Source organism: Octodon degus, unplaced genomic scaffold, assembly GCF_000260255.1.
Source record: "Octodon degus isolate 3935 unplaced genomic scaffold, OctDeg1.0 scaffold00012, whole genome shotgun sequence".
NCBI lineage: Eukaryota > Metazoa > Chordata > Mammalia > Rodentia > Octodontidae > Octodon > Octodon degus.
In genome coordinates, this window is record NW_004524588.1 from 5591849 (window position 1) to 5615460 (window position 23612).

General features: G+C 40.4%; 1 protein-coding gene across 1 annotated transcript; it reads right to left on the reverse strand.

Annotated features, from left to right (window-relative positions):
• Positions 1-1317: 1317 nt before the first annotated feature.
• Mgp (matrix Gla protein) lies at positions 1318-4592 on the reverse strand. The gene is made up of 4 exons (XM_004626090.2): positions 4454-4592; positions 2987-3019; positions 2095-2170; positions 1318-1682 (listed from the first exon to the last, which is right to left on the reverse strand). Exons 1-4 carry the CDS (start codon positions 4512-4514, stop codon positions 1541-1543), a joined length of 312 nt encoding a protein of 103 aa, XP_004626147.1. The 5' UTR covers positions 4515-4592; the 3' UTR covers positions 1318-1540.
• Between the last annotated feature and the right edge of the window lie 19020 nt (positions 4593-23612).

Consider the following 23612-nt stretch of genomic DNA (forward strand, 5'->3'; position numbering starts at 1 on the left):
ATTCAATACATTTTTGTACTCTTAACCTCCATTGCTCCTTAGAATTCATTCTTCAACTTCAGGGAACACAAACCTGGAGACCCCTATGTCACTGAGAGACTGGAATGGTGTCCGAGAAAGACTCAGTGTTCAGCTGAGGTGGTGATGCATGCTTGGAGTTCCCGCACTCAGAAGGCTGAGGCAGGAGGGTCACCAAGAAAAGTCTGAGGCTAGCCAGGACTATATAGCAGATTCAAAGGTAGGCTGAACTACATAGCAAGACCCTGACTCAAACTAACTAACTAACTAACTAACTAACTAACTAGGTGTTCATTTTTGGAATGAGTGACCTTATGCATAAATCCATCAATCACTTTCCTAGTTGTGTGCTACAGGTATATGTACCAATAAAAATAAAAATTTTAAAAAACTTTAAAAAGAATATCTGAATGTACATACAATGAAAGAAGTACACTAGAAATCAAAAGTACATAAACACATACACGCAGTATTTTTCCTATTATCTAAAGCTTTCGGAAAAACAACTGGAAGAATGAAGCAGAAATAATAAGAATGTATGGTGGAATATATCTGTGTAGATGAAAAATATGAATTGGTTAGCTTGTTTACACGTAATGTGACTATTAATGTGGTTAGGTTTAAGTCTGTTATCTTACCCTTTGTTTTTCGTTTGTTGTTTCTTTTTTTATTTTCATTTTAGCTTCTACCAGGTTACCTTGATACTGTAGCCATTTTTTACTTGATATCTTTGATATGCAAGAGAAAAGAAGCAAGTGATTTCTATAATTGCCACACTTATAATTTGAAAATTCAGGAAAGCACATAATAAGAAACAGTCACTCAACATAAAAAAGCGCGGTGGTGTGGGACACCTGCTGCAGCAGGCTGTTGGTATGTTTTTTTTTTTCCCTTTTCATTTATTGTTTGGTACAGCGTCTCACTATGCAGCTCAGACACGTAGTGATCCTCCTGTTGTTCAGCTTTTCCAGTGCTGGAATTACAGGTGTGTGCCACCATACCTGGACTTGGCCACAGGCTCAGCACACGCTGGGGGCAGGGCTGGCATGGCATGCAGGACTGGGGATAGAACCATGGTCCTTGCACTTGCTGAAGTAGGCACTTAAGTCAGCTGAGCTGTTTGTATCATCTTTAAAGCGCTAAAAGGTTCATCATCCCTGGATGACTGGACAAGTGCCTTTTACATTTCTTGCTTCTAATCAACACTCAGTACCAATTAACAGAATGTCCTATTCTGGGTTAGACGGGCCATAATTTAAATATCTGATAATTTTTCCTGAAGAAATCACGTTTACAAGATGAAAGTATCAAACCAGGAGTTTATTATGTATAATCACACACCTTAACACATTGCACTTTCATTACTTAACAATCTGGGAGCAGGAAGGAGGGGGGGCACCCAGGCAGGATATTATGGAAGAAACAAGCATCGTACTGTGCCTACATATTTGAGTAATGCTGCTGCAAGGGGGATGCAAAACCAGGCTTCAGATTCTGGAGCAAAAGAGATTTTTCCCCCCTCTCACTGGGCCCCTCGGCGCTGCCGGAAGTAGCGATTGTAGGCAGCATTGTATCCATAAACCATGGCATAACGTTCGCAAAGCTTGTAGTCATCACAGGCTTCTCGATTGAGCTCGTAGGCAGGCTTGTTGCGTTCTCGGACCCTGGAAAGTGGAGAGAGAGGCCAACAATGAGACGTATAGAAAGAAAGGAGAAGGAAAAAGAAGAGAAGAAGAAAGGAAACCTAAATACTGGAGAGAGTCTTCCTGCCAATATCAAGGGATACTGGAAGAACAGACAGAGAAGGTAAATGCAATTTTTTTTTTGTTCGGTTTTAATGAAAACAGATGTTTTCTTTCTCTATCCTTTCCTTCCTTCCTCCCTCTGCTTTTTGAGTCTTTTGCAAGAGTTTTCTAAACAGTGGGGTGCTTTCTGTACTCCACTTTGAAATTGTTTGATTTTGAGACACAGTTGGAAACAATCTATGAAACCTGATTCTCAGTCCATTCAGATCTGGGACTTTACAGTGGGAGACCCCTCCCCCCCACGAACCCAAGGCCAAGTTCCGTCACCCACCTCTCCTGGGCTTTAGCGCGCCATCTCTGCTGCGGGGACATAAAGGTGTTAGCATTTCTTCTGTTAAGGAAGGGACCTTAAAACAGAAAACAAGTAAAGTGCCATTTTAGGGAAACAGCAGCTGAAAACATTTCATTGACAGTTCCCTTGCGCAAATGTACTTAAAAGCTCATTAATTTGCTGTGTTTTATGTAACCAGAGACAAGCAAAAATCAAAGTGTGAGATAAAGCAGATTTTATAATTCGCCTATGAAAGGAAATGAATAACCCATTTCTGTCTTAGAGATGCATCCCTGGGCAATGACAATTTTTGTTTGTTTTTAATCTCTGGGCAATCACTTTGCTTTTCACTACTGTAGTTATTCCTACTCAGCACGGTTTAGTTTATTTGAGGAGAAATTCTCTCTGTCTTGAGAACTTATAAAGCATAATTTAGATGGCTAGTACATGAACAGTTTCAAAACTACAAAGATAAGCTACATGTTAAAAACAAGCGTGCTAAGCTGCCTGTCAATGTACCGGATCCCTGTAAGCCTAGATGTGCCATGGCTTTCCATTTGCTGACGCCTGCAGTCTCCAGCTCTTGTGGGCTGTCCTTCTGGTCTTTGCCATGTAAGATTACTGCTGCTTTTCCATTTATGCGGCTGGTGTGGTGCCAGCTTCAGATTCCTACATGAGACTTTATGGCTCCTAAGTATGTTGAAGGTATTTTAAATGTCATAGGAGACTGCTGCAAACTTTAAACATTACTTATTTGGCAACTTTTCCATGGGCATTAGTTTTCCAAAAACAGGCCCTTTCTGTTACATGTCTTGCCACCGTGTTTATTTTCAAATAGGGAGAGGTTCTTCCATGCCAGAGATTGAAATAAGGAAGCCAAATATTCACTTACTAATTTCATAGGATTCCATGCTTTCATGAGATTCTGGAATTAAAAAAAATAAGATTCATTATGTAGGTTATTTATTTTGTTTTCACATGCTGCTAGAGGCTAAATGCAGGGGTGGAAAGAGAGGAAAAGGTCAAGTGTGAAGAGCACATTTGGAAATTGTATTATGACACATTTCAAGCATGTACGACTTAGGAGGGTTTTGTATAAATTTTTCTGTATTTATCTGATTTGGCGAAGGAGGTAGTGACAAATCTTGGTTAAAGTTTTCCAGCGTCTGAGAGGTCTTCAGACAAGTACAACCAACATTTTCAGTGCTGTCCAGAAATCTCCAGGGAGCCTTTTTTCTGTCCATTATTTGGAGCCCGTTTGTGAGTAAGGTCAAGGAAAGTACAGAGGGTACAGAAACAGGTAGGCCTTTCTAGGTGGAGGATTCCAGCGCTCGGCCAGGTTGGACAGGACGGGTTCCTAAGAGGGCTTCCAAAGCCTCTTCAGAATTCACGTTAAGGTGGCAGCCACAGAAACCACAGTCCCCACCTCACTCCCTGGGTATGAGGCCAGCGCAGAGAGGATGTCACAATGAGGCCCCTCGCCTTGTATTGCTCTTGAGCACAGCAGGTACATTTGAGACCAAGAGGCTGCAAAGGTGAGCAAGTGAGTTTGCTCGGGAAGTTGGAAGGGAGATGGCAAAGTCAGATCCTCTCAAACAGAGAATTTGTGTATATCTTCAAAGGTGAGAACATAATATTTGGGGTTGATGATGGAATTTAGGCTTAAAAACAGCTAAAATGCCTGGATAATGGAAGTATAAGAGGAGAATCATAGAAATAAAGTAGCATCAAATTTCCTTTTGTAACATTTGAACAAATGCAGGCTTAACAACATATGAATGCCATAGATACCTTTTTTTTGACAACAGAAGTTATGAAATTGAAGCCAGGAATGCTTTAAAATAAAACTTCTGAAATTCTTGAAAAAAGAAAAAAAATCCACTTTGTTTTAAAATTAATTCCGTGAAGCAATTTATAACATTATCCTGTCCCCAGAAAGAATTCTATTTCATACTTCCCATGAAAACTTAAAAGTCTTTCTCAAAATAGTAAATGATTTGTGAAATAGCTATAATCCACTGATATCAAAGTCTAAAAAATAAATATCCTTAAAACTAAGAGTGCAGGGCTGGAAATTTGGTGTCTTCCTCCTGCAATTGCTGTTGGTAGATGTAACGGGATTTACCTCCACAAGGGCTAGCCTGTTAGGCTGCTTATAAACATCTAAATATTTAGAGCATGGACTAGACTGAATGGAAGAAATCCATGTCCACAGAGACCAGGAAAAGTTAAACTCATACACTCTGAGATGCTCACAGAGAAAGGAGGAGGAGGAGGGGGAGGAACAGCAGCAGTGAATGGAAGTTAGAGGGAGAAAAGGAAACCAGAGAGAGGAACTTTGGGGTGCAGGGTTTCTCACCGTAGCACAGAGTCAGCACAGCCAGGGCAGCCAGGATGGTGAGAAGGAGCAGGCTCCTCATGGCTGCTTGAGGGTCCCGGGGTGGGTCTTGTGTCTTGGCAGGCAGCAGTAGGGAGAGGCTCCTACAGGCTGTTGGGGAAAGGCTGAGTTTTTATAAGAACCAGAGCAGCTGAAAGGGGAGGAACCAGTGGGAGGGGGCTGGAAAAGGTGGGGACTGGTTGGCACCCAGCTGGCCCTGGGACTCTTCCCAAATATTCATTCCTTCCAGATATTATCTACTGAGTGGGCAGCCTTCCCTCACTCCTGGATCTGACTGCGCTACATCAGGGTGTTGCCTGGGCATAGAAGTTGTGGCCACCCTGTGTTTGGCCAGAGCTGGGCAAAAGTCCACAGAAAGGGGAGTTGCCACAGCACAGGTTTGCCTTTCTACTTTCTTCCCTGCTCTAACCTCCTGGCCTTGCTCAAGGGCCTTTCGGATTTGCTCCACAGGCAGAGCCACAGTGATGTTCTGTCTGCTCCCGCATGGATGGAGGACAGGTGTTGGGGAAGGAAACACTGCGCTACTCGTGCTGGCTACACTGTAGATATCTCTGCAGTATGGTTGGACGGTCATTCATAAACGAATGAAGTATTTGTTTGGTGATATACATCTCTGGCAAATTTGTCCCCTGGCCCCTTCCATTATATCACTTGGCCAGCCTCCTGGTAACTTTCTCCTCTGGTTTTGTGACATTAATCAGGACTATGCCCTGGTGATTTCTCAGACTGATATTCTTAATGGAGAAGGGAAAGGAGAAGAGGGCATTGTCCTGCTCGGAGGCTTTGTCTTGCTGATTTACAAATTCAATAGGCTCGCAGTGAGTGGCACAGGAGCTGCCAGGTGCTGTGCTGGGTGCTCTGTGGGAGGTGCAGACAACACCCTTCCCTGAGGAGGGAGCCATAGCTCCAGACTATCCAGTGACATCCTTGCACACAGGCTTTCAGAAACATGCATCTTCACGGTACACCAAGGCCCCAGAGAGCTGTTTTTTTCTCACAGGATGACTTCAACCTGGTGCCTCTGGTTACCTGTAAAGATCTTCCGCTCTTCCTGGGCAGTCAGAAAACCTATTCCAGCACATACAGCTCTGTTGCTTGGGAAGGCAAAAGTCTTTACAGACTGCCTTGATTCTCAGTGTATATAGCAGACTGCAGAGGATCTACAACCTTGGGACCTCTGATTCCTGGGTAGATCAACCCAGGGCCTGGACTGCAGGTGTGCTGTCCAGCCACTTTTTTTTTTAAGACGTGGTCTGGCTATGTAGTTCAGGCCAACCTTGAATTTGCAGGAATCTTTCTGCCTCAGTCTCCCAAGTTCTGGGATTATAGGCATGTGACGCTATGCTTGGCTGTACTTTCTACCCCTGATTTCAGGGAACAGTGGTAAACATCTAGCTGGAGTCTGATGGTTCCTTGTTTTTGTCTGATAGAGTTTTCTTTCTACTCGCTGCCCTAAGAAGAGGTTTTACAAATACTGAAGGATTCTTTATTAAAATGCCTTAGGTCAGTTGCAGTCTGGAAGATTCTTTGTGATAAGATCTTAAAAAGACCTCAAAGGAAGACAAGGTATGCTTATTTCTGACAAACTCAACCACCATAATTTCCCACTAAGAACATTGGTGTTTGTGTCTCTCTTTAAATCATGAATTCTTAGAGTTGCTTCTGTGAGCCTTTTCCCCAGATAAATCACCCAAATTATTATATTATCAATAAATAGTTTAAAAGGCAGGAGTCAGTTTACTACATTGCATGATTGAGGACCAACTAACTAAGCATTATGTATATAGTTAGCTTAGTTAAAATAATATAGTCTAGGGGGCTGGGGAGATGGCTCAGTAGAATAAACACTTGCCTGGCAAGCTCAAGGGCCTGAGTTCAATCCTTGGTACTGCAAAAAAAAAAAAAAAAAAAAAAAAAAAAAAAAAAAGGTGTGAAAATAATATAGTCCAAGGTCAGGTTCAGTGCGTCACCCTTAACATGAGTAAGTCATTCACATCCTAATCCTTTTTTCAAAAAATGTCTCTCCTTTTCCACATGTAAACATGTGATTTAACTCCCCCTCTTCTCCATTTCTTTCCCCCTTCCCCTCTTCCTCTCAGTATTGTGGATTAAACCCAAGGCTTTTGTACTGAGCTACCTCCCTTGACATTTAATTTTTCAGAAAAGCATAATAGAAACCTTTTGAGATAGGGTCTTAGTAGGCTATATTGTTGTTTTTTGCAATGCTGGGAATCATACCTGGGGCATCATGCATGCTGGGTAAATGCTCTACTACTGAGCTGTATCTCTAGCACTAAGTCAGCTCCTTGTTTTTATAAAAAGCACTTGGAGCACTTCAAGATGCAAGGGTGGCTCTATATTGGAAAGGGCCAAGGGGGCCTCATGGAATAAAGATAGAAGAGAAGAGTGAAGCTAGGAAGAAAAATGTTGGGGAGAAATGAAGAGACTTGCAGATTTGGTTTGCTGAGTAAATTTTAAGTACAGTCTGAGTTATAGAATGAAAATCTTTGAGATAACTTTAGCATGTTAGACATTAAAAGTCAGCTATGAGGCTGGAGAGATGACTCAGTAAAATAAGTGATTCCCTGAGTTCAATTCCCGTTTCCTCCAAAAGAAAAAGTGAGCTATGAGAAAAGATAAATAAACATTACTTTGATTATGAATAAGTCTGAGATTATAAACATTGTTTGCAAATTACAATGAAATATTAGAATTTAAAAAAATTAATTTTGGCTGCTAGTTTGTGTTTTCTTAATTAGGATATGTTGTGAAGATTAGATACATAAGACTCCACCCTGTACTAGGGTTTAGGAGAATTGTGAAAGATATTTACAAAGCAAGCTGTCCTTAACTGAGGAAAAGTATTATTTAGTAGGGAGAATGAGTGAGGACACTACCAGAGTGATAGCAAACTTACGAGATGGTGATAAGATTGATTTCTTAGTTTTTCAAATTTTATAGGAATGTCCTCAAATGTCGTCACAGAGAACTTTATGATCTTATTCCACTTGCTCTAAAGAGGAAAACAGAAACATGACCACCTTTGCCAATGCTCAAAGTAGACTTATCCATCTGTTTTAGCCATCCATCCATCCATCCATCCATCCATCCATCCATCCATCCATCCAACATACCAAGCACCTACTTTGTGACAACTGCAAGTTGGAAATATAATGGAGAGAAATACAGGTATAAGTTCTACTCTTCTGTATTATTATTATATTTTTGGTGGAACTGGGGATTGAACTCAAGCCTATGTGCTTGCCAGGCAAGTGCTTATTCCACCGAGCCATCTCCCCAGCCCCTACTCTTCTGTATTATGTGTGCTCTTAGAATACAGATTTATTTGTGGTACCTCTAACTTAAAACTTGGTTCAATCTGGGAGGAGACCGGGTGGTATGCTTTTTCACTGGGCTGATCTTTCCTGGGGCTGCTTGGAGAGCATTTCTGCTTCCACAGCACTGAGAAAAGCATTGAGAACAAGGTCAGAGAGCTCTGAATTCAAGAAGAGATTGCAGAAAGGGAGGCTTGGCAGAGCTGCTAGGAATTCATGTGGGGGAGATAATTCTCAGAAAAGTATATTTACTGGAAGATATACCAAAAAAGTTAGACATCCTTTTCTATATAGTGTTTCTGTGTTAAAAGAAACATTTAAGGAATAATTTTAACATATTTTTCTGCAAACCTACCTCTTCTCCCTGCCCTTGCTTGTCCCTGCTTTCTCTCTTTTTTGGATGGGTAGGCGTTTGTCTCTTTCAGGAATTTTCCTGGCTCCAGTCTTTTTTTTTTTTTTTTTTGCCTGTTCCATGAGATTCAGCTTTTTTACAGAATGTTGGTTTTATGAGTTCATATTATTTTTCTACTGAGAGCACCAAAACTCTAACCCTTGCCAGTAAAGGAGAAAAGCAAATGGGAAATGAGTTAGGAGGCAGCAGTCTTGAAGATAAAATCAGAAGTCACTTTCTAGGACATCAAAGGATGATAGATTGAGAGACAGAAACCTGGCCAACTTTGTGGGACAGTGTGACCCTAATAATATCTTATTATTTTTTAAAAAAGCTACATGAGCAGATTCTGCATGTCCAATTCCTTAATTCACATACATCCCCAGGCACAGAGTGCCTGATTCTTTTTCTTAACTTGTCTTAGCTGAACTAAGTAAACATAAAGTTTTGGCAAACTCAGACTCAGAAGAACACTTAAGGAATCGTGGGCAGAAAAGGAAGGGAAAGTGAAGGGAATAGAACTCCTGGGTGGGAACAGCTGGGATTTTTATGTTCATCCTACAAAGATTATTTCATTCATCATTTTTCTTATTAAAACCTTCACTTTTTTTTAAAGATTATGCTAGTTTGGATAATGCCATAGTGAAGCCCATGTGTTAAAGCTTGGTCCTAAGGATGGTGCCATTGAGAGGAAGTGGAACTTCCACAACTTTAAGCCATCCCTGACCTTTTCTCTTTATAAGTTTATCATCCCAAGCACGTTGTTACAGTGATGGGAAGCTGACTAACACAGACAGCAAATATCAAATAAGAATTATGCAGATATCAAGTAGTATTACTGTGTGTAAAGTATATATACTTGCTATATCCTATCTACTCTGATAATCACTTTTTATGCATCATGTTGTTTACTTCTTACACTAATCCTGCAAACTGAGTGTAACTACACATAACATCTATAAGAAAATGGAGACTCAAAGAAGTTCAGTAATTTATCCACAGTCACACAGGAACAGGATGGCCAAGGCAGGATCCAAACACAGGTGTGTTTGATGTAAAGAGAATGGCTGAAATCACTGGTTGGTACTCCAAGATTCTGCCATCTGCTTAAGTAATTCCGTGATTGTGTCCACAGGGTTCCTTAAGGCCTCAGGAATAAGGACATCATTGTACAACGGTACACGTATTTAAAATGATAATTTGTTCAATACCACTTAAAATAGCACAATAGGGCCAGCCAGATAGCTCAGGGGATTAAAAGCACCTGCTTAAGCAGAGCGCAGTGGCCAGGGTTCGATCCCTGGTGTACTGTGCTGGCCGTGCCCCCAGGGTGTGCTGAGATGGTGATTCAGACTGGCTGTGTTGGTGCACGCCTGTAATCTCAGAGCTTGGGAGGCTAAAAACAGGAGAATCACTACAAGTCTGATCTGCGTAGTAAGACCCTATAGAGCCTGTGCTAAAAAATAGAAAAAAACAAAGATTTACCTACATATTACCAGTTAAGCACAGAAAGTTAAATGATTATAAAAACAGAGGAAAGTTAGACTCTGTCATCCCGAGCCTCTCATTTCTTTATTCAGTATTCTGCACACTACACTGTCTTCCAAAATGTGCTCCAGCTCAAATATGTTACTTTCCAAAAACCTTTCAGCTTGCTTCAGGAATCACCAAGTTTCATCCCAACCTATGAACTCATGTTGCTGACTGCTATTTAACACCAGTTCTAAATGGGTACTGGCGTATGAAGGATGTCATCTCCCAGTGCCTACAAAGCCAATTTTCTGCAGTTACTGAGACCTCCAGTAAAAATGGGAATGTAGGCTTACTTGATAAAATGTCCCTTTAACTCAAAGCAGAGAGTGGATGCTGCCTCCAGTCTTGGCTAGAAATAAAGTTAGATCAAATAACTAAACATTAATGCTTGCTTTAAATAAAATAAATTTTTCACTTTTCCTTTTCTTTTTGGCTTATTTTAAAGGGAGTATACCTATAATTGATAAGTAATAAAACATTACGAACAGTACACATTTAGAAAAACAAGATGAGAGGTACAATCTTGCACACCTCTATCTGTGAATCTGAGTAACGAGTTTGATGATAAAAATATGTAATACAACAACCATTGTTGATTTTTTAGTCTTGTTTTGAAATTCTGTGTCATAAGTGTTACTGTATATTACTCTGTTCCTGTCTTTTTTTTTGCTTTTGTTTTTGTTTTCACTCTTTAAAATTAAAAAAAAAAGGTGATGTTAGAAAAGGCTGCATATAGGGCCGGCCAGATAGCTCAGCGGACTAAAAGCACCTGCTTCGGCAGAATGCAGCTGCCGAGGTTTGATCCCCAGTGGGCTGTGTCAGCCCCACCCCTGGGGGGCACACTGAGATAGCAATTGAGACTGGGCATAGTGGTGCATTCTTGTAATCTCAGGGTTTGGGAGGCTGAACACAGGCAGATTAATCTATGTAGTGAGACCCTGAACACCCTGTGGACTCTACTAAAATATAGAAAAACAAAAAACAAAAAACAAAAAACAAAAAACAAACTGTGTGTTTACTTATCAAATGCTAGCTGTTACTTTTTTTTTTTTTTTGGATGAGATGTACTGAAGATGAATTTTGGGGAATTTCTCTCAAACTTCTTAGAGTACTTGGCCCCAGTGAGATAGGAAGATGCCTTTTATTCTGTTCTACTGTCATTTCACATTTTGCCACTTCCTTGTGGTCTCATTTCATTATTCAAATTCATTGAAATAAAAGCTTGCCTCCCTGTACTCTGACAACTGACATTATGGGATGGAGCCAAGTAACCTGTAGGAACTGAGAGAGCTATTGATGATGGGTAGGAGCTGGAGTCTTGGAGCTGGGATAGGTAAGGGACATGGATGATGCGGTATCTCTGTGAGCTGGAGGCAGAGAGGGAGTATGTTTGTAATCTGCGAGGACAGGAAAGAAAGGGAGAGGATGGGAGCTTTGTTAGCAGGTCTTAGCACACAGAGCGTGAGGGCATAGATAGAAGTTGTCAGAAGTTCCTTTAGAGCAGGTAGAACAACAGTAAGTGAAGAAAATTGAAGACAACACAGTAATGGTAAAGCATTAATTATTAAAAGAAGTTAAAATACCGGGTGACTTTTAAGATACTCTTTTTGGAATCCTTCGGCCATAGATATGTATCTCAGTGGGCCTTATGTCTCATTCAAGGGTACTTCTTGAACTAAAAATGTAAATTTTTCTTATAGCAATTTTAACTTTAGCTGATAGCTTAATTGGAAGAAAACTTAGTGGCTGCACGAATCAGACCTAAAATTCTCCTCCTCCAGCCTGAATTTATTTCACCTGTTATTTGCCTGCTCTTCTAAACCAGAAAAAAAAAAAAAAAAAAAACTAGAATGAGTTTTTCCAGCTTCACTCTATCTTGATGTTCTCTCCATGCTTCTAGTAACTTCTATGAAGAAGTCAGCACTTAAACCAGATTGGACTTGGAAAGTGGGATCTGAAAAAGGAAAGTACCCTGAGGGCGAAGCGAAATGGCTTTTTGAATAAGAAAGTCTAGGAATACATTTTGGCTCCCTCACCTACTTTTTGTATGATATTCAACAAGTTAGTTAAGCTCCTGAGCCTTGTAATTGCTCAGTGATACAACTGGGGGATGATACCCTTCCCACTCTAGATCTGAGTATAAAACTCAGGTCCTAGTGCGCACTTAGGCAAACACGCTCTCACTGAGCTGCATCCCCAGACATAATTAGGGATTAGGGATTATAAAAACCAATTCAGAAGACTGCTGCATTGATTAAATAAGACAGCACCTGTCAAGTTCCCACCCTAATGACTGGGACATGATAGCATAGAGCACAAAGACATATGGACACAATCTCTCTCTCCCCTCCCCTCTCTCTCATCTCTCTCTATCTCTCTCTCTCCTTTCTCTCCTATCTCCCTCCCTCCCTTTCCCTTCCTCCCTCCCCCTCTCTCTCTCTGCCTCCCTCCCTCCCCTTTCCTTTCTCCTCCCTCCCTCCCTCTCCTTTCCTTCCTCCCTCTTTCTCTGTTTCTCTATCTCTCTGCCTCTCTTTCTCTCCTCCCTCCCTTCTCTCATCTCTCTCTCCTTTTTTCCTCTCTCTCTCCTCCCTCCCTTCTCTCATCTCTCTTTCCTTTTTTTCTCTCTCTCTCCCTCCCTCCAACCCTCCCTCCCTCCCTCTCCCTTCCTTCCTCTCTCTCTGTTTCTGTCTCTCTGCCTCCATTCCTCTCTCTCTCTCTCTCTCTTTCTCTCTCTCTCTTTGCCTCCCTCCCTCCCTTCCACCCCCCATCACCTTAGTGTTACTTCTCCCTCCCCCACCACATTCCTAGAACTTGGACCGGACCTTCCTGGTGACAACCAAAGCTGAGGAGACATGAAAAAGCGAAAAGCAAAAAGACAGAGGGACTGGATCAGTGGCTGCTCATCCAGTGGAAACAAAAGACAAAAGTGGAATCGAACATCACCACCACTCAGTAGTTGTGTAGGTGTCGAGCGACTTGTTTATATTTTTAAACAAAAGAGTTGGAACAGACCTCTGCAGTTTTGTGCTTCTACATGACTTCACCCTTGAAGTGGATAAACAAGATAGAGGAATTATTATATAAGCCATGTTTGAAGGAACTCTGTGTTCTTAATGCGCTTTTGAAAGTGGTCCTTCCAGGCCGAGTGATGTCTGGATGTCCACACCGAGGCCTGCAAACCACTAACGAGATGCCCTGCAAAAGCTCCATTCAGATCTCTGCCTGCCAGCCAGCCCTGTCTACCATGACTTCCCAGTTGCAGTCATTAAATAACTTCATTCATTCGAGTTGGATGTCAATATGCTTTGAAGTCCTGGGAACAAGAAAAGCAATCTTTCTAGCCAGGATTTGGTCAGTGAAAGAAAAAACCTCCTTATGGAGGAGATCTGAAGCTCAGCAATTCTTCTTGTTAGTGTCATCATTTAGTTATTGCAGGCGAAGCCATGACGCGAAATTGAATAGAGGAAGTTTGGAGAAGACGCAAAGGAAACATTTCCATGTTGGTGTTGGGGAGAGGGTAGCTCAGGGCGTGCCTTTGCTGGTGAAGCTGAGGAGTGCACAGGTCAGGAACTAAGAAGTTGCTTCCACATCCAGCATCTCCCTGACAGATTTGTGACGGGGGAAGAATGCAGTGAAATGGGGTTGGGCTGATGTGTGGAAATTCATTTCAGCCCTGCCTTCTGGTGCTGGTATAAACTATTTTATCATGAGTGTTTGAATCTTCATGTTCTTGCCCAGGACTCTGGTTCTTCTAATTTTATCATTCTCTGTTTTTGTTTTTGTTTTTCTCTCAAGCCTGTGTCATTGCTTTCCTGCCGTTATGGAACTTTGAAAGAAACTTCCATTTTGTCCAAAGAATGAAAGGGAACGTTTCCCCTGGGATACTTTCTCAGTCGTCTGGTAGGGAATATCTGAGTAGGAGTAAGAATGGGATCATGGGAAGGGAAGGGAAGGGAAGGCAGGGAAGATGAAGCAAAGGGAACAAGATGTGATTTTATTTGATGCTTTCTGTTCTGAGACAGCACCAGGTTGGCAGGTGACAGGGAGACGTCTAGGGCACGGGGTCAATGGGATGAGGATCTAAAGGAGAGTTTGTTTATCTTGCTTCTCCACCAGACTGTGAGCTCTTTGAGGTTAGCTGCCGGATTTGACTCATCTTTGAAAAACAGAACAGCTTCTACTGCTCACTGAATAAGGCCCGCACCTCTCTCTTCCAGGCACCTCCCAGTTCTCTGATGGCCTAATGAGAAAGTGCAAAAGAGCCAGGGCTTGGGAGCCAGGAGGGCCCCTTGTGAATTCTCCATTTTTCACTCCCAGATCTCAGCCCTTTCTCTCTGCCCATTTTCTTTATCTGGAAAGATGGGGCTGACTATGGCAAATAGCTTACAGACTTCCGATGGGGACGTGAAGAAGTAGCTGGCACAGTGCTGGTGTTTAGTAACCATTCCAGTAAGGTAGCTGCTATTGTTACTTCTAATTGGCAATGTAAGTTCTGGGTAAGTCATTTCCCTGTTTTAACGTGTGAGTGATAATTATTTCATATATTGTTCTAAACATACAATGACATGAACCTTATAAAACACCTAGCATGGTGCAGCATGGATGATACTCATTAAATAAATAGTTCCATGGGCCTGCCAGATTGCTCAATGGATTAAAGCAAAGCGCCTGCTTTGGCAGACACGGGGACTGGGGTTTAATCCCCAGCATGCCTTGCGGTTCCGGTCCCGCCCCCGCGGCACCCTGAGATGGTGATCGAGACTAGGTGTGGTGGTGTGTGCCTGTAATCCCATCTATAGCTCAACATAACAGCATGGCTTTACTTCTTATCTTCGTTTTTATACTGTTCTGCTGGATGGTTAAGACCAAGGTAAAGCAGGACCTATGCAACAAGAGTTATAGCTTTTGGGTCTGATAAGGTCAGTGAAATCCCCTCAGGATTTATCCTGAGATCCTGTACCTCAGATTGTAGAACCTTTGTCTCAGGAGGCTGAAAAACAGGAGGATCACTACCAGTCCCATCTGTGCAGTGAGACCTTGTAGACCCTGTTCTAACACACAATAAAAAATAAAAATAAAAATTAAAAATATAGTTCTTTTCCTTCTACTCTCAGCTGTCTTTCCCATTTTTTCCCTCTATTTCCTTTCATGTTACTTATCCTCCAGGCAAGAGACTTAGAACCCAAGAGGTTCTGCAGTGTCCTCACAGATTTGCTCAATTTATGATCCTCTCTTTTTCTGCTTTCCTATCTTTGGCTATAGCAACCTTAAAGCGTGGCTCAGATAATACCCGCTACGTGGTGCTTAATGAAGCTTCTTACTGGGTGCTATTTCTCCTTTCTTGAAAGCTCACGTGGCCTGGTTTTCTTTCTGTACTAGCACATGCTATCTTTTTTTTTTTTGAGTTGCAAGCATTTCTGTTTTCTATGTCACGGTGTACCCTCCTCCTAGGTATTGGTGCTCCAATCACTTACTTTCTTCTCCCCATGCACATTTTTATGCACTGGACTCTGCTCATTATTTAGGAACTGTCATCTGTAGAATTAGTTCTTGCTTAAAGAAGAAAGAATTCCTTCACTGAATTTGCGTATTGGCCTAAACGCCTCGCGTGAGTTTTCGCAGTCACCTTCTGACACTTTCTTTGGTTTCATGCCAGGATGATAGAGCTGCCTGTTTACGCACCCACATTCTACCCTGGATTTGTAAGCTCTTGGAGGGAGCTCAGGGTTTGCGCTGCTTTCATCCTGTGCCCCTCGTCCTTCACACTTCTCTACTGCTCCGTGAGTGCTCATTTATGTTTCTTGAACTGAGCGGACCTGCGTACCTAGAGCTATGCTCGAGACCTCCAAAGCTGGGTGGAGTTACCTTTAATGATTTATTACCGCAGTTGCACAATTTTAATGAAAAATTTCATGAGAACCTGCGAGAGTAAATAAAATCTGAAAGGTACAGTAGATACTGTCAAAGGGAAAGAATTTGTTCAATGGGAAGGAAAAACTAGGATGAAGAAAAGGACAAAGGAAAGAAGGAAAAAAGACATATTTATGTGTATGTGCAGGATAGTTTGCATAATTGTACTGCTGATTTCTGCTGTTCTATTGAAAGAGGCAGTTAATGCTCAAAATTTTTTTATCCTCATTTTTTCTTGTTAATTTCTTATAACTTTCTTTTTGTTGTTGTTTCATTCTGTTTTCTTTTTAACCAGTTTTGCAGGTTTCTATCTGATAACCTAAACAACTAATTTGAAAATAACATTATGCAGTACAGCAACCATTGTTGACTTCCTATTACTTTATTCTATGAAATTTTGTGTCATTTATTAAATATTATTTTATTTTATTTATTTTTCTGTATTTGGTTGTTGCAGGGTCTCACTATGCAGCTCAAATTTGTGGTGATCCTCCTGCTTTCAGCCTTCCCAGTGCGAGGATTACAGATGTGTGTCATCATGCCTGGACTCTGTGGCCAGCTCAGCCTGCCTTGGGGGCAGGGCTGGCATGGCATGTGGTGCTGGGGATTGAACTGAGGCCCTTGTGCTTGCTTAAGCAGGTGTTTTAGCTTGCTGAGCTATCTCGCCGGCCCTGTATCATTTCTTTTTTTTTTTTCCATAATTTTATTGAGAAACAAATAGCAATGAGACAGTTTCAAACCAAATTGGGGACAGTTTCAATAATTAACACATTGCATACATTCTTCCTAGTGGTTAATTGCTGTACAAGATGCGGACATGATATCTTATTTACAAACACCATTAGAACAAATCCCTCTATTCATTAAGAGAATGTAACTGTATATCTATCTTAACCATTTTGAATGCACAGATACAAAATAGACATTCATCTGTATCCCCTTTTCTTGTTTATTCCATTATTTGAATATTATAGGTGTGTTAACTCAGCAAAATATTCTGAAAGAGTCCAGTAGCCCATAATAGTATTGGGTCTTTCGCTTCCCTGGCAATGTCAGAAATTGTTGACCTGAGTCCCCTACAGCTCAACATAACAGCATGGCTTTACTTCTTATATTTTGTTTTTATTCTTTTTCTGCTGGATGGTTAAGACCAAGGTAAAGCAGGACCTATGCAACAAGAGTTGTAGCTTTTGGGTCTGATAAGTTCAGTGAAATCCCCTCAGGATTTATCCCGAGATCCTGTACCTCAGATTGCAGAACCTTTGTCAGTGTCAGCCATGTGGATGAGTCATGGCCATTGCTTGGCCAATGTGCTCTCTGTGAAAGCCTGAGAGAATGTTTTCTCTCCATCCCTGTATCATTTCTAATGCTTTTTTTTTTACATACTATTTTGTATTCATCAAAAAATTAAAAAAAATTCCTCACCTTTAATTTAACTAGACATTCATTTTTTGTGTATGTGAAGATAGAAAATGACTGCAACTAAAAATATTAAGTACAGTAAATTTATTATGCTCAAATAAGGAAAATGCTATTTCAGTCATCTTTTTCTACATTTGGCTTATATAGAAAACCAACTGTTAAATTAACTGATTATTCTTTTAAATGGAATAACAATACTCCTGAAAAGTTTCCAGATTAAATGATAATGTACAGGATTTCTTTAAGAAAAACTTTAAAGATAAGCACTTTCCTGGCAAGTGCAAGGTCCTGCATTCAATCCCTGGTACAAAAATAAAAATAAAAACAAAAACAAAAACAAAAACAAAACAAAACACCCCCCCCCCAAAAAAAAACCAAGAAAAACCTTAGTGAAACATTCAAACAGCAAGAATTCCTCCAGAAGGGTAAACAGGTTCGATTACTGTGTTTTGAATATAAATTGTCCTATTTGTTTTTCTTTATATCCAGATTCATTTGTTTGGTTTTATGGCAGTGTCTTGCTAGGTAATGGCTGACCGGCTTTGAACTTACTGTGTAGCACAGGCTGGCCTGGAACTCAAAGTGATCCTCCTGCCTCAGCCTCCCTAGTGCTGGGATTATGGACATGTGCCACCACATTTGGCTTTAGAGGTAGATTTTGATACTTCTGTTCACGGGGGAGAATGTCTATATGTCATATGTGGTTGCATAGAGAAGCTGACTCCCTGTATGGTACCTCACATTGGCAGGTTATGGGTATAGGAAGTTCAGTGGAGGGGAAAAGAAAGAATGTATGAAAGATTGCCACAGGGTGGAGTTGATTTATTACTTTCCCATTACATTAATACAAATAATTAGTGTTTATTCAGAAACATTCCATTTCCAGTGTTTTTCTAGTTCATCAAAACCAGCCTCTCATCTATGCCAAAAAGCTTAAAACAAAGCCTGACTTTTAGGTTGAAAATATATGGCTCTCCCAAAATTGTCCCTTCTGTGTATGGGCAAGTTTTGTACATTCGTGGAATATTTACTCAATAGCTGGAAGGTAGAAAACTATGTCTCCTTGTCCCTTTTCCAGGCAGCTGTGCTGTTCCTGTGGGAATAGGTTGCAGAGCTTCCTTCGCCTCCTCACCATCTGAACTTGCTCACGAAGCGAGCAGCCGGAGCTGGAGGACTTCTGGGGATACAGATGGCGTTTTGAAGCCAAAGGTTCCTGAGAACAAGTAGGAACTGAGACACGGAGACTGGCTGCTCGCTGTTCCCTGAGGTCTGGAGAGAAGCGGTGTTCCAGGCTTGATACGTTGTTATCGGAAGCAAATCGCAAAGACAATGATGCAAAACTAAAAATGTTCCCGGAACAACCAGAGGTCACTTTTAACCTCAGTTAGTCCGGGGTCTTGGCTTGGATTTCTCAGACCCCACATTTCATGTTTGTATTGTGCTTTGTGCTTGGCCTCGCCCCTGGGAGGTCAGGCGCAGTTCATCTGGCTGGGAGTTTTCCTGTGCAGACTGAAAGATAAGTGAAAAGCCTGACTCACTCCACGTCTTGCCAGTGTGTTTTGTTTTGTACACACACACACACACACACACACACACACACACACACACACACACACGCAGCAGCACAGGCTGCCCTGAGCAGGTCTGCAAGGCTGCCTGGTAGAAATGGTTTCCATATGGAGTAAGATGAGACGGATGGCTCAAGCACAGGGCAGTTAGAGAATCCCTCGGCGTGTTGAGAGGCCCGAGATAAATATCAAGAAGTCAAAAGACACGAAAGCATTTCACTGATTCTCTAAATAAATTTATATAGCCCTCGGCATAACACCTAATCTTTAAACTATCTAGGTCTCAAATAATGCTTTAATTAAAAAATAAAATCCCACTAAAAGTAGGCACCGATATTTGAAAAAGAGAGCAAGCGTAGCAGTAGGCGTTTATTGCTCTTACATCGAGTAAAAGGATCCTTAGTGCGAGGAATGAAAAGTACTTATGCAACTGAAGAAATCTGTAACTTTGGTCTCTTAGAGGCCATCATTGCTAGATTTCTAAAATTTACTTGTGTAGGTGGATATAAGATACAGCTTAAGGTGTTATATTGGCACGAAGAATATGGTTTATTTTTTATAAAGTTCTTAAAGGAAATGGAGGCTGAGAGATGTTGCCTGGCTTCGTGCAAAGGGATGCCACAGGCTGTCGTGCTGGGCTTCACCTGACGACAAGCAGTTCCCTGTGGGTTTATATAATTGTGTGCATCACTTGTCCTAGATGCCACTTAAGGAATTTTTTTTTTTTTTTTTTGCTCCTTGAATGCCTTCAGGGCACTTTTGCATGGCTGGAGTGTTGTGGGGATCGAACTACAGCAAACTGAGGCTGCCAGTATTGTGGAAGCAGCCACTTAAAGAACTGAGCTAGGGCTGGGCCCCCTATAAGGAATTTTTTTTTTTCCCTAGATGCCACTTAAACCTTAGCTATCTAAAGAGTGAAGATTGTGCTCCACTCATGTCTGCATTCCACTGTATCATTGTTTAGCAGATAGTGAACACTTAATAATTACTTTCTAAATTGAATTTACAAGTATAAGTTTACCCTTGGTGGTGGGACAATTTCTATGCATAGTAATGATATTTTCTTCCTTTGTCCACTTAATTGCAAGTCACATGTAAAGTACACATGGTATACTAGCTACTGTGTTAGAGTTCGTATCGTTTCATGACAAAGTTACATTGCACAGTCTGAGAAAGTATTTATTCAATTGTCTAAAAAGCATTCTATTGTAGAAATGGAGTATATTTTACACTGGAAAAAACAGCAATATAATAGAAAAATAAGATCATTATAAACGTAAATCTACCTAACATTTCAATTTGCGTGTTCATAGCTTCGTAAACAGCAATCGAATCAAGTAATAAGTTACGTGATTGAGAATAAAAGATTCTCAAATTAGATATTTCAACATGTTTGAAATTCAGACACTGAACACCAAAGGAAGAATATTTATTACTTTTCTACCACATTTTCAAAATATTCTATATCATGACACAAAAGAATAATATAATAATTAATAATAGTAACAGTACATCATATCAGGTAGCCTACATTTTACTTCCTACTTCCCAAAGTAGGATAGAATTACAAGTTAATGCCATAGCAATTGTAAAAATAATGCCAAGCATTTTGAAATTAATTATTGCTAAGTTATTCCTAAATAAAGTGAAATTAAGAATAAAAGAAGAGAAGGAACTAGAAGGATGTTTAGATATTGAGGCATTATTTTTAAAATCGTCAAGGATGTTGAATTACATCCAATCCTGTCTTCTTCATGAGTTCTTTTGTTTTCTATCACTGATGTCTCTGATTGGTGAGTTATATTAATAGATATTCATGCCATCTTTATGTAATGAGAATGAATTACCTGATAATGTTCTATTAATTATTTTGATAACTTTTTTTTTGCAGAAACCTTATTGCTGAAGTTTTGTTAATACTTAATTTAGACTTTCACATCTGAGCTTGTAAATGAGATAGGCCTCTGAATTTCCTTTATTATATACTTCTTGTTCCATTTTGATGGGAAAATTACACTAGCCTTGCAGTATGAATTGCATATTCCTTCTTCTTTTTTAAAACTGCTCATACAGTTTATATGAAATAGGAATTTTTATGTTTTAAAAATATTTCAAGTTGGCTGGGGAGATGGTTCAGTGGAATAAGTGCTTCCCTGGCAAGTGCAAGGTCCTGAGTTCAATCCCCGGTTCTGTTAAAAAAAAAAATTTCAAGTGTTATTTCTATTGTGAATTATGAATTATTTAGTATACTTAAAATTTGCCAAACAGATTTAAAATGTTTCCATGTTGGTTTCTAGTTTATTGCATGTTGGTAGAGAATACAGTGTCTGTGACATTGATAATTTGGTATTTTTTTTTAACACTTTTTCTTTTAGCCTAATTCATGAACATTTTTTAACAAATGTTTCCTATTTGTCTAAAAATGTATCCTTTATTTTTTTTAAATATATACTTTAGTTGTTGGACATAGCTGTATATAAGCTTATTCTAGTAAGTGTTTTTTTTTTTTTTCTTTGTATTTTAGGGAAGCCTCTACATTGTGTTCAGGGTCTCACTACTAGGTCAGACTCATAGTGATCCACCTGTTTACAGCCACCCAAGATCTATAGGTATGCGCCACCCTGCCCAGTCTCAATTGGTGTCTTAGCATGCCCTGGGGGTGGGGCCAGAACAGCAGGCCTGGGGGTCAAACCCCTGGCACCTGTGCCTACTTGCAGGTGCTTCAATCTGCTGAGCTATTTGGCCTGCCCTTAGTAAGGGTATTAGTAATTGCATTATTCAAAACTTTTTGATCTTATTAAATGGTTTATCAGCTTGCTTATTTATTAATGATTAAAATCTCCTGTTCAAAATTTGAATTTCAACTGTAACGTTATGTAACTCGGTAGTGTCCCAAATTTTCTGATCAAAGAGATTATGAGGCCAAAGAGGAAAGCGATTGATGATGTAGAGTGTGCCTAAGGAGAGTCACATGGAGAGAAAACATTCTCTCAGGCTTTCACAGAGAGCACACTGGCCAAGCAATGGCTGTGACTCATCCACATGACTGACACTGACAAAGGTTCTACAATTTGAGGTACAGGATCTCAGGATAAATCCTGAGGGGATTTCACTGACTGACCTTATCAGACCCAAAAGCTACAACTCTTGTTGCATAGGTCCTGCTTTATCTTGGTCTTAACCATCTAGCAGAAAGGTATAAAAACGAAGTATAAGAAGTAAAGCCATGGTGTTATGTTGAGCTGTAGGGGACTCAGGTCAACAATTTCTGACATTGCCAGTGAAGCAGAAAACCCAATACTACTATGGACTACTGAACTCTTTTAGAATATTTTGCTGAGTTTACACACTTATAGTATTTAAATGGTGGAACTTAACAAAAATAGGGGATACAGATGAATGTCCATTTTGTATCTGTGTATTCAAAGTGGTTAGGATAGATATATAGTTACATTCTCTTAATGAATAGAGGGAATTGTTCTAATGGTGTTTGTAAATAGGATATCATGTCTGCATCTTGTATAGCCATTAACCACTAGGAAGAATGTATGCAGTGTGTTGATTATTGAAACTGTCCTACCAATTTGGTCTGAAACTGTCTCATTGCTATGTGTTTCTCAATAAAATTATGGGAAAAAACCCCAAAAAACAAAATTTGAATTTCACAAATCTTCGCAGTTTTTGCTTTGTATGTTTTGATAATGTATTTTAGGTCTTGCATAAAGTTGACAGGTTTGTAGCTTGCCAGTGATTTTCCTTCAGGTGTCACTGTGTGTCTCTTTGTTTTTTAACAGTGTTTTTCTCAAAGTTTATAGTAATTTATATTAATTTAGCTATGACATTGTTCTTTAGGAAGTATTTGTTTGGTGTCATTTCTTCTCTGACTTTTCTTTATACTTTGATGAATGCTTATATTTTGTTTATCTGTCTTGTTAGTGCATAGTGACCAAAATTAAAGATGTACATTTCTTGTCAATATTGAAGTATTTAGATTTAGTTCTAAGATATTCTTTTATGGCTTTATTTGTTAAACCTTTCATGCATATTTTAAAAATGTATTTAAATATCTTATTGGCTGATGTGACTTTTTTTTTTTTTTTCAGTACCAGGGAATGAACTCAGGATCTTGCACTTGGCAGGCAGGTGCTGATGCTGCTGAGCTATATCCCCAACTCTTATGTGACAATTCTTAATTCCACTTTATCCTTTTACTAATTTTTAAATTTTACATAACATATCTAATCTTTAAGAAGGTTGTCTAGAATGTCAACATTTAATTTAACATGCTCCAACATTAACCAATACTTCTATGTATCTTGTGAACCATAAATGTTAACCAAGAAGTTTTAAACTAAATATTCCCATCATTAGTCATGATCAATGCCTCACATGGGTATTATTTTTTATTTATATGTATCTTCACTGGTCCCTTAGCATTGTTTTTTTTTTTTTTTTTTTTTTTGGTGATACCGGGGATTGACCTGAGGACCTTGCACTTGCCAAGCAAGTGCTTATTCTACTGAGCTATCTCGCTGCCCCCCCAAAGTTTTTCTTTTCTGTGTGCAACTTTCTGAAGTAAATCTTTTATCAACAAGAATTGGTGAACACCACCCCCTCGGGCCACGCCCAACCACTCCGCCATACCTCCCCTCCCCTCCCACCGAGTAGGAATTTCTGCCCACTTCTGGGAACCCCCAGACCCAGTCCTAGCCCAGGTCCGGTGAGTGTGTGGAGAGGTTCCTGCTAACCTGCGCCGGCGGGACCAGTCCCAGCCCAGGCGCAGCGTAGGCTGGACCCTCTCCCACCCCCTCGGGCTGCCCCCCACCAATCCGCCGTACCTCCCCCACCCCTCCTGCCCTTATTAGTAGGAATTTCTGCCGAGTTCCAGGAACACCCGGACCCAGTCCTAGCCCAGGTCCGCAGCGGGAAGGAGCTGAGCACAGCAGCCAGACCTAAGCCAG

Bases quoted from the DNA above. Each gene is read 5' to 3' on its own strand.
- Mgp (XM_004626090.2), bottom strand. From the start codon at position 4,514: ATGAGGAGCCTGCTCCTTCTCACCATCCTGGCTGCCCTGGCTGTGCTG. The intron at 3,020-4,453 runs GTGAGAAACCCT...TTTTAATTCCAG, and splicing joins TGTGCTGACTCTGTGCTACG to AATCTCATGAAAGCATGGAA. The intron at 1,683-2,094 runs GTGGGTGACGGA...TCCACTTTCCAG, and splicing joins CGCGCTAAAGCCCAGGAGAG to GGTCCGAGAACGCAACAAGC.